Source organism: Rattus norvegicus, chromosome 1 (genome assembly GCF_021556685.1).
Source record: "Rattus norvegicus strain SHRSP/BbbUtx chromosome 1, alternate assembly SHRSP_T2T, whole genome shotgun sequence".
NCBI lineage: Eukaryota > Metazoa > Chordata > Mammalia > Rodentia > Muridae > Rattus > Rattus norvegicus.
In genome coordinates this window covers 148,224,042-148,235,199 of record NC_141534.1, presented here as the reverse complement: position 1 = coordinate 148,235,199, position 11,158 = coordinate 148,224,042, and the positions used below count along the sequence as shown (strand labels likewise).

The following is an 11,158-nucleotide window of genomic DNA, read 5'->3' as shown; positions in this document are numbered from 1 at the left end:
CGATTGTATCCCACTCCACAATGGATCTCTTACTCTCACACTGCCCAGTGCGAATTGCTTTGGTACCCCGTTGGGTAGGCGAGCACCGAGGCTCGCAGCTCTTGCCAATCCTGAGGATAGGTGGCTTTCCCTCTGGTGACAAAGATGGCTCACCAATGGATCACACCCCGAGGCTGGCAGGTTGCAAAGGAATGAAAACAGCGCCATCTCGAGGCGAGGTGGCGCTCTTAGGTGCGGACTGACGCGCATACCACTTCCGCCCTTGACGAGCGCAGGCGCATAGGACTCTTCCGCCATGCTGCCGCCTTCTGTGGCGCCTGCGAAGTTGTGATGCTGAAGCTCCTTGTAGGTCGCTGTGCTTGGCCTCTACTAGACTCCTGTGTGGTTCCACAATGCCTAAGAAAGCCGGTGCAACAAGCAAGGCCAGTTGCAAGTCCCGTGATGTGGAGAGGGTGGGCCACGGGGCTACACTGGCGGGGAACAGAAGGAGCGCCTGGCGGGCGGAAGACCTCCCTTCGGGTCCAGGTCTGAGACTTTCTAAGTCGCACATTAGCTCGCCTAAGGAACATTGGAGGAGTAGGCTCCTCTACGCACCCGCTGACCTCCGTCTTTGCTCCCGCACTCTGAGGGTTACACTTCCCGGCAGGCTATGAGTTCTGACCCCCAATAGCCTCCCAAAGGTGGCAGATCACTTCCTTCTGTCAAGGAGACTGCACTCCCTCCCCTAATATTTCCTGTTCTCTGTCGCTGTGATCCCAGCACCTTGAAGACACGGAGTATGGATCCTTATTCCTCTTCATACCCACTGTCTGTATATTGCCTAAGTTGTTAGATGGCATTAAAATGCCAGTCATTGTTCTTTCGGCAATAGACCCTAAACCCACTCTGAGCTGTGGGATGCATTGGTTATAAAGATGACTAACAAATGGCCCTTCTCTAGAGGAATAGAAACTATAAAGAGACTAGGGAACAAGTCCTAAGCTAGCAAAGAGATCTAAACAGGACACACTCCCTGCGCACACGTACACATACGTACACACACACACACACACACTCACACACTCTAAAAGCTTTGACAAATGTAAGTAATTAATAGTCTCTGCTTGTAGGGAAAGTGAATTATAAGCCAACCAGGGAAAGCAGTCTAAGGAGAAAGGTGTGGACCAGGGCCAGGTCTTGCAGGGCAGTGCAAACACTGGTGGTCGGAGAGAAGTGGGTTGGACTGTGGAGGAACGTGGGACAAGCACCTTGGCTGCAAGCCCCTGGGTAGTGGGCCCAGTTTAGTGAAGATGAGGGTAGTGATGGGTCAAAATAAGTGAAGCATTTTGTTACCTATAAAATTGTGTGTTGTCATTTTAGGGTAAAAACCAAACCAAGGAACCAGAGACACCACCTCCCCCTACAGGGCCTGTAGCAACTGATTCTAAAGGCTTTGTCACCATAGCCATCCATGCCAAACCCGGCTCCAAACAGAATGCTGTGACAGGTACAGTCTGAGCACTGGGTGGGATTTGTATGTGGACCAAGCAGTTTCTTTTATCTTCTTTTTGACTTGTTATCTAAAAGTTTATCCTGTAACTGTAATAGTATTTTTATATCTGCATTTGGAAACGTCTCCACTTAAACATTCTATAGTCTCATATAAAGGTATTTGAAAGAAAATGTAAAAAAAAAAAAAAAAAAGAAAGAAAGAAAATGTACAATATTTAATACCAAATCAGATAGACTCTCTATATCTTTTCCTTTTTAAAAATGTGGTGTTTTGGAGATGGGCCTGGTGTGTGTGAGTGTGTGTGTGTGTATCAGTAATTCACAAGTACTTAGGAACTGAGGCAGGAGGTCAGCTAGAATACAAATAAGACCCTGTCTCTAAACAACAAAATATTTAGGAAGGAAAGACACATTAGGAAATCTATGTATAGCTTAGATTATTCTTGATCATTCCTGTTCAAAGAGTAGAGGCACTGCTGGGGGAGAGTGATTCTTTGGTTTAGTTTAGTGATCATTAGCCTCAAGAATAGGAGATTGCCTGAGCTCTGAGACCCCTGACTGATTCCTATGTGAAGTTTGAGCTGCATTATCTTGAGGATCTTTATTTTCAAGATAAAGCTTTATGCGGGGCAGTAGTGGCACAGGGCTTTAATACCAGCACCCAGGAGGCAGAGGCAGGCAGATCTGAGTTCGAAGCCAACCTGGTCTACAAAGTAAGTTCCGAGACAGTGAGAGAAAGTACACAGAGTCCCTGTCTCAACAACAAAAATAAAGCATTGCACACCAAATTATTTTTATGAAAATACTGCATAGAAACGACAGTGCTGGGCAGGCCTGGTGTGTGCTCATGGCCTGCTGTCTTGAACCTGCTGCCAGATAAGAGTTGCTTTGAAGCCTATGCTGGGCTCAATATTACTTCTGCCTCAGCCTCTCAAGTGCTAGGATTATAGCTTGTGCTCCAAGCCCAACCTTGGCCCAGTATTTCCTAGGTCAAATCTAAGATGGGATCAGCTTTAAGGGACATACATATTTATATACATTATTTTTTAAAAATTAGAACACCTAGACTCTTATATTCATTGTAAGACACGGCTCGACTTCAAAGATATTAAAATAAAACTGCATCTGAGAGGTAATGGGAGAGCCCTTTACTGTCCTGTTCCTGTGGAATATATAGATGTGTTCTTACACAGGGTACATGTATATGCACATGGCTGAGTTACCTCAGATGTGGGATCAACTCAAGTTCATTTGTGGACCCGTGAAGTGCTATTGGCTACATTACCCAATTCCAATTACATCACCTGTAAATGGGGCTAATAATGGTACTACGTTACAGTGAAGCCCTTTAGGAGGCTTATGTGACCTCAAAAGTAGCGAAATTATTGCATAAATACTAAATGTATTGAATATTGAAAGCATATCTCAAAAGGAAGGAACCTAGCCTAGTGGTCGGCTTTTCCTGATGTGAAGCCTAAACCCCGTGCCGTCCAGTATGCAGCTTCCCAGAGCTCTTCCCATTCAAAGGCAGTGTCTGCTTGCCTAAGGTCACGATGCTGTCTAAGACTCTAGGCCTGTCTCCGTAGGGTTTTGTGGGTGTCCGTAACTGTAGACATCTCTGGAGTATTAAGGATAGTCGTTCAGTTCAGTCCTTGTTTGTGTGCAAGAGACTGAGCCTAGCTCCACAGGTAGTAGCTGAAGTCCTGTCCTAGGTAAATGCTTCCTGCTTGACGGTCCTTTGCTCCGTGAAGGAAAGAAGCCCCTTGAGGGTGGAATTCACGCCATCTCTTCCTAGATCTGAACACCGAGGCGGTCGGCGTGGCCATCGCGGCACCTCCGTCTGAGGGAGAGGCCAATGCGGAGCTCTGTCGGTACCTTTCCAAGGTCTTGGACCTCAGGAAGAGTGACGTGGTTCTGGACAAGGTGGGCCTCTCCTTTTTAAATCATTATGTTTCAATCATACTTCATATTTTCTTTAAAAGGTTTTCATAAAGCCAGGTTTTAAAAAAAAAAAAAACTTATATGTGTCCAACTGCATGTCTGTACCACATGTGTGTCTGGTGCCCTCAGAGGTCAGGAGGGCGTCAGGTCCTCGAAGACTAGAAGTACAGATGGTGGGTGCTGTACGAGAGTGAGAGCGGTCGGTCTCAGTGCTCTCAAGCACTGAGTCATCCTGTTAGTCTTGTCAAGCCAGTTTTTAAAAGCTCATTCATTTAAATGCAAAACTGTGTGATCTCAGTCCACACTGCCTCCGCCCATGTAGAGAGGCCCACTCCTTATAGTCCTTCATCCGGCTCACAGTATGTTTCCCATACATTTATAACCGTCCCTACTGTCAGATTAATTTCGCCCACTTCCTTCAAGACACCACTATACTGAAAAGAATCTAAAATGTTTGTCACCTCCATTAAGGAGTTCCCTGGATATTTCTGACCCCACATTGATCCTGCTCACTAGGGGATGCTGATCGGGAAGATGTTTCTATGAAGTTATGCTGACGTAGGATCTGCATGTAAGAGAGCAGGCTGTACCCTGCAGCTCATATCTGGGGGTCATTTAAGGTCCTCGATTAATAAAGCACACCTGAGAATCCCTCTGCTCAGGCCCCATCTGACCTCTGCCAGCCTGTGGCAGCTCAGGTCTGACCTTGGCTGTGCTCCTTCCTTACATTAATTAGCATGAAGCACATTTCCCTTTGTACCCACATCCATCTAGATCAACTCCTGCTCAAAGTCTGTGTTCTATAAAGGACGTGTTTCAAATAAACCCTTTTATGAGATGTTTTACGTGATTGTGAAACCACGTGTGATTGGTTTTGTTTGAAATTTTCAAAAATTTATAGCCATTTACAAAAGAGCAATTTATATTTAAGTGCTAAGAAAAAGTTTATACTGAGTTGCCGTATTTAATATTTTAAAATAGTTTTCCTTTGTAAGTTAAGCAAGTTACTTGAACCGAGAATACTGGCCCAGCATGGCGGGAAGTGCATATAATCCCAGCACTAGAGGGAGACAAAGCATCAGGGGTTCAAGTCCATCCTTCACCGCATATTGAGTTTATGCTGATATGGGCTACATGAGACCCCGTCTTAAAGAAAGAAAAAAGACTTAGATGTTAGAACATTGTAAACATTCATGTTGAAATTTCAATATCAAACTTTTGTTATAAAACTTGAAGTAGAAAGGCAGAACCCTGGAGAGCTGTAGGAACCGCCGTAAGGTGGGAGCGACCAGGGCGGGACAGGGAGGACCTGTTGCTCCTGCCCGTGTTAGGATGCTGAGGGTGTCTTTTTTTCTTTCTGGCTCAGGGCGGTAAATCTCGGGAAAAGGTGGTGAAGCTCTTGGCCTCTACAACTCCAGAGGAGGTCTTGGAGAAGCTGAGAACAGAAGCTGAAAAAAAATAAAGGCGAGAAATGGCGTGTACTTCCTTGTGGGCTCTCATGAGAGTAGCGGGGCCATGCAGGAAAATGTACATCGGTGCCTGGCCATGGAGAGAGGAATACATAGATGAAGTCAGACTAAATGAAAGGAGAAAATATAAATCTACAGACTCTCAAATCCCTCACTGTGGGAGCTGGGGAGACAGCTCAGTGGCGAAGAGCGTTTGCCGCTCTTCCAGGGATTCGGCTCAGCTCCCAGCACTGACACTGGAGGGCTCACACAAACTCCAGTTCCAGGATGTCGCCATTCTTTTCCTGGCCCCTGAGGCCACTGCAGACCTGTAGTTCATACATGTGCATTCCAGGCACACACACTAAGTAAACCTTTAAATCCCTGAGTGCAGACAGCCTGGAATATATCACTCTAACTTCATGGGATTACAACGGACCAGCTACTGTCCACGATGGAGCTCCTGATCTGCAGGCATTGGGAGATGAGCTGAAGATCACCGCACAGAGGATGACGGGAAATCAACTCCCCGGACTCCAAGTGAAGTGCTTCTAGCCTCGTAGCTCCCCACAGTGTTTCTGGAGTCCTGGGGTCTTCTGATCCTGTTTACAACTGGGAAAACCTTTTGTACTGCTTCTATTTTAAGGTTTTTTTAAATGCAAAAGTGTTTACTTTTTATCTTCTAATGATCATATAGAACATTTTGTGGAAAAGTAAATAATCATGGAGACGTGTAACTTATTGTCAGTTACTTTCAGAACCTTGTAAACTTTCAAATCTAGAAGTTCTTAGGAGTCTCCAAAGATCTTAAAAGAGTCAAGAGGTGTCTAGAGCAATGACCAGCAGTTAAGAGTGCTTACGCTCTTGGAGAGGACATGAGTTCAATTCCCAGCAACCCAACATGGAATGACTCACAACTGCCTGTAACTCCAGTTTCAAGAGATCCAATGCCTCTGGTCCGAGGGCACCCACACCCATGTATGCATACACAGACACATACCTGCAGAGATAGAGACAGACACATACATAATTGAAAATAACTTAACAAATAAAAAAAAATGATAAAGATGTCCTGGAAGTTCTTCTCATTGTTTGTTAAGCCCATCAGAAATCAGTTGGGAATGTTTCCTGATGTGCATGAAGCCTTGGGTTCAGTCCCCAGCCCTGCGTAAATTGGGTGTGGTGTGGTATACTCTGAGTCCCAGCACTCTGGAGCTGAGGGCAGGAGGATGAGAAGTTCAAGGTTCCTTTACATAATAGAGTCCCAGGTCAGCTCGGGACACGTGCACCTATATATCTAGATCTGTATAGATAACGTGTATATGTTGCTCAGTAACACAAGTATGTGTATATATAGCTGGGAAGATAATAAACATATATGTTTGACCTAAATTGTAATATTTTAGAGTGTTGACCATGTTGTTTCTGAGACAGGATCTCCCTGTGTAGAACTTACTGTGCAGCTCTGGCCTCTCAAGTTCTGGGTTACATACAGACACGCACAGTGTGCCCAGCCAAGTTTCAGTAATGCAGTAAATAACATAATTACTCTGATTTGTAGTACGTGCTTTGCCGGTAAGTACATAACAAAATGTATCAATCACAGAATCCACAAGAAATACCAATCATAAAAATGCTTGATGTAAAAGAAGTAGAAATTACTCCTCAGGAGTCAAGAGCAAGAGCAGTCAGGAGGCTCATCCAAAGCACAGTGCCTCTCCTAAGTGGCAGAACTGGTTTAAACCCAGCTGCCCTCTCTTAAGATTCTCTTTCACCACCCTGCTTCTGAGTCCTTGTTCCTTGTGGTTTGGGCTAGAGAACTCTCCCATTCTTTCCCACAGTTCCACTGGGTGTCAAAAGGCATTTCGCCTGAAGCCTTGCATGGCGTACCACGGAACAAGTCTCAGAACAGAAACACATGCCATCCACCTGTCAAGAGGATGTGTTAACATCCTTACAAAATGAAGTTGGAATTTGTGGTTTTGTTGGAGACTCAGTGGTGTTGTGTGATGTTTTCTGGAAACTCTTATGAGGGATGTTGCTGAAGCACACAGGTGAGAGGAGGTTTTGCTGAGAACAGACACATGTTGTTCTGGAAGTTGCCTGGTGAAGGGGCATGTGATGTTTTGCTGGAGAGGATGCTTGAGAGGCACACAATGTTTGGAGAGAGTGTAAGTGTAACCCAACAGACAGTAAATGACACTCTTGCGTTGGTTCCCCTCACAACTCTTTGCTGGTCTTGATTGTGCTCCACTGACACTGGTCTTGGCTGATGACATTCTAGCATTGGTTCTCCTTTGCTTTCTTCCCTGATCTTCGCTTGTCGTGACTTTGTAGAGAGAAGTGCACCAAAGAACTTCTGGTGGTATCCTGGCTGCTGCTTGCAGCTTCCACAAACTCACACAAGTTGGTGGAGCCTTGCAGTTTCCCCTGGATCAAGCCGCTGCTGCTGATTCGTGTTTGGTGTTTGCTAGTGGACTGGACTGCTGACAACAAAGATTGGAATCACCCCAAAGAACTAGTTCTGAACATGTCCACAACCTCCGCTTCCTGTTTCTTTCCCCTACCTCTGGTGGCTAGTGGACTAGAAGGGAGGTTGAAGCATTAATGAACCATAATTAAAGCAGGTTTTGAAAAAAATTCTAAGCCTACAACAAGATCCAGAGGTGTCCTTAAGGGACTGAGGAGAAGCTCAGTGGTGCCACAGAGGGCCCACTTTCTTTCTGTGGCCATGCCAGCTTTATTCTCAGGCCCACTTCACTGAGGCAGAGAGCCCTGGCTCTGGGTTTCACATCCATGTGAGACCCTCTGATACAAAGAGGGCAGCTCAGAAGAGCTTTGATGTTAGTTTTCCAGAAGTTCAGCTCCCTTCTACTTCATGCCAAGTCAGATCACATGAAGTTTCTAAACCACCCTCTTGGCAAGAAAAGCCCACTCATTAATAAGTACCAGAACCAGTAAATTAAAAGATTTATCCTAATCATTGTAGGCCAATTAAGGTCCCTCCCAGAGCTGGAGAGAGGATCAGCATACTCTGAAGCAAATTAGTAGAGAGAAATGGATACCAGAATAAAAAATTATCAAGAATAGAGGCTGGATAGGAACCAGCAATTTTTACTACAATAATCTTTTTTAAAAGATTTATTTATTTATTTTATATGAGTACACTGTAGCTATCTTCAGACACACCAGAAAAGGGCATCAGATTCCTTTACAACAACCATGTGGCTGCTGGGAATTGAACTCAGGACCTCAGGAAGAGCATGCACTTAACCACTGAGCCATCTATCCAGCCCTTTTTTCATTTTTTGAGATGATGCCTCACCTTTTTGCCCAGACTAATTTCACATTCACCTACTAATTTCAAGTTTGCCTACCTCAGCCCCGTGCCTGATGGGATACAGATAGATGTCTGCCACCTGGGCCAGCATTATTTGACCTTAAGTGGCCATATTTTTACAAGGAGACTTTGCCTAATATTTTTTAAAGGAATACAATAATATTTCCTAATAACATGCTTCACAATAAGCATATAGGTGGTACAGACCTATAATACCACTGCAGAGAGACTGAGGCAGGAGAATCAAAAGTTCAAGGCCAGATTAGACTGTGTGGCAAGTGCCAGTCAGGCCTGGATTAAACAGTGAGAGTCTACCTCCATATAAATGAGTAAACAAAACGAAAGGTACATCATAGTGACACTGTCAGGGAACTGGTCCAGGGGCTGTTCAAGATGGACAGTCCCTCCCTCATCCTCAGCAGTCAGCAGCTTCCTGTCCTCATTGAGGGGAAGCTTGACCTGCCACAGAGGGCTGCTTAGGCAGCTCTCTTCAGCTGAACCCTGATCTCACCTCAAGGATGCTGAAGTAGAGTCAAGTTCAAGGACACAGAACCCAATCCCCGCTAGCCTTTTCCAGGTACTTCGGTTCTAGCCTGGTCCACCCCACTAATTCTGACAGTCTTCAGAAAGGCCTAGGGCACTGCTTTTCCTGTCCCGTGCCATCCTGGGGATCCTGGCCTTGCCAGAGTTGTAAATGAGGTTTGAGATAACTGAATGCCGGTGTCAGGGTGATGCTGTACCTGTCACTTCTCACTGTCACCATAAGAGACTGTCCCTCCTGCACAAATGTGATAGTGCAGGAGGGACATACATTAGCAGAATTTGAAGAAGGAAAAAAAAAATGGGCCCTTTCTGCTCAGGAGGCAAGGGCAGATTTTGAACTCTAATTTCTGGGGGGGCATTCCACACCCTTCCATTGGCTAAAGGATGGAGAACCAGAAAACACAAGTGGTACTTCTGTAGTGTTTAAGGCCCCCGAAAGCTAGAGACATGAATTTTAGAAGGCACGTTTCCAGGCTGTGGACTCTACCTCATTCTACCTCAAGTTTTTAAGGATTTGGTTAAATAGTTCCTTAACTGTAAGGCAGAATATAAATATTTAGACCCTACCATCACCCCAAATCCAGGTTGTTTTAATAGATGTGACTGGGAACTGAAAGTCTGGGGCGGGAGAGATGGCTCAATAATTAAGAGCATTGCCCTGCTCTTCTACAGAATCCAGGGCTCAACTTCCAGCACCTACACTGTCAGCTCACAACTGCCTGTTAAATCCAGTTCCAGGGGACCTAAGACCCTTCCCTCAGACATACAGGCAGGCAAAACACAAATGCACATAAAACTAAAATAAATCATTTAAAACAAACCCAAAAACCTCAGATTTTCGGCTTACATCCAGGAGATGGCGCCACAGTAGCACAGCAGAAATCGGCAAAGTTTGATGGCGGCCTTCAGTTTAGCTGTGTCAGGGCATCGTTTCTGCACCGTCATTCTCAAACACTTGGGTCCTTCTCGTCTTTTCAGAGATGCTTTAAGCTTAGATTCTTTTACACAGGACAGTGTTGACCGAGAGCCAGAGAGGCACGCAGCAGTCCCATGTGAGTGCCACGGAAGACCCAGGATTCTGAGCCCTTCTCTCTCCTGGGCAGCTTTCAGAGGTCCCACCTAGTCAGTGGTTCTGAAAATGGCATGGGGCAGGACAACTGGCCAGGTCCCTAACATGACAACTTACGTAAATGAGGACCGCACCAGCCAATGGGCTATACAGTAGGATCTTCTATTGAAAACATTTTGTCCCTCTGAGAAACCCACAAATGCCTTTATTGGAAGGTATCTTAGAGAGCCTAGGATCAGAGCCAGGGAATCTCCATATATACATAATTTAATAAAAAGAAAAAAAGAAAACACCAGAGAACTAAAGACCATGCTGGGAACAAACCAATACAGAGACTGAAAGTGGACAGGTCAGAGAAGCCGGGGCAGAGGAAACAGCAGCTGCAGAAGTCTAAGGAGATCAACACCTGGACGCTTGGGACCCCAAGTGGATTCTAAGTGGAACAGATGTTTAACGACACAAGAAATGCTTGAAAAACAAAAGAGGACTTTACAGAGAGGTGCAGTGTCCCAGGTGACACAGGCGCAGTGACAGCCAACAATGAGACAACTTAGTAAACGCTGTGATTACAGAGACCGAGAAGCCGTGAGCAATCACAAAAAGTTGAAGTTTGGAGGGAGAGATGGTCTAGAGCAGTGGTTCTCAACCTTCCTAATGCTGCAACACTTTTTTTTTTAATATTTTTTTTATTAACTTGAGTATTTCTTATATACATTTCAAGTGTTATTCCCTTTCCCGGTATCCGGGCAAACATCCCCCTCCCCCCTCCCCTTCCTTATGGGTGTTCCCCTCCCAACCCTCCCCCCATTGCCGCCCTCCCCCCACCAGTCTAGTTCACTGGGGGTTCAGTCTTAGCAGGACCCAGGGCTTCCCCTTCCACTGGTGCTCTTACTAGGATATTCATTGCTACCTATGAGGTCAGAGTCCAGGGTCAGTCCATGTATAGTCTTTGGGTAGGGGCTTAGTCCCTGGAAGCTCTGGTTGCTTGGCATTGTTGTACATATGGAGTCTCGAGCCCCTTCAAGCTCTTCCAGTTCTTTCTCTGATTCCTTCAACGGGGGTCCTATTCTCAGTTCAGTGGTTTGCTGCTGGCATTCGCCTCTGTATTTGCTGTATTCTGGCTGTGTCTCTTAGGAGCGATCTACATCCGGCTCCTGTCGGTCTGCACTTCTTTGCTTCATCCATCTTGTCTAATTGGGTGGCTATATATGTATGGGCCACATGTGGGGCAGGCTCTGAATGGGTGTTCCTTCAGTCTCTGTTTTAATCTTTGCCTCTCTCTTCCCTGCCAAGGGTATTCTTGTTCCCCTTTTAAAGAAGGAGTGA

General features: G+C 45.6%; 1 protein-coding gene across 2 annotated transcripts; it reads left to right on the top strand.

The window, feature by feature from the left end:
• Window positions 1–297: 297 nt before the first annotated feature.
• C1h15orf40 (similar to human chromosome 15 open reading frame 40) lies at window positions 298–6,272 on the top strand. Of its 2 annotated transcripts, none has more exon segments than NM_001024749.2 (4): window positions 298–422; window positions 1,360–1,486; window positions 3,287–3,414; window positions 4,799–6,272. In NM_001024749.2, coding segments are annotated over 4 exon segments (381 nt in total). In that variant the 5' UTR covers window positions 298–392; the 3' UTR covers window positions 4,895–6,272.
• Window positions 6,273–11,158: the final 4,886 nt, after the last annotated feature.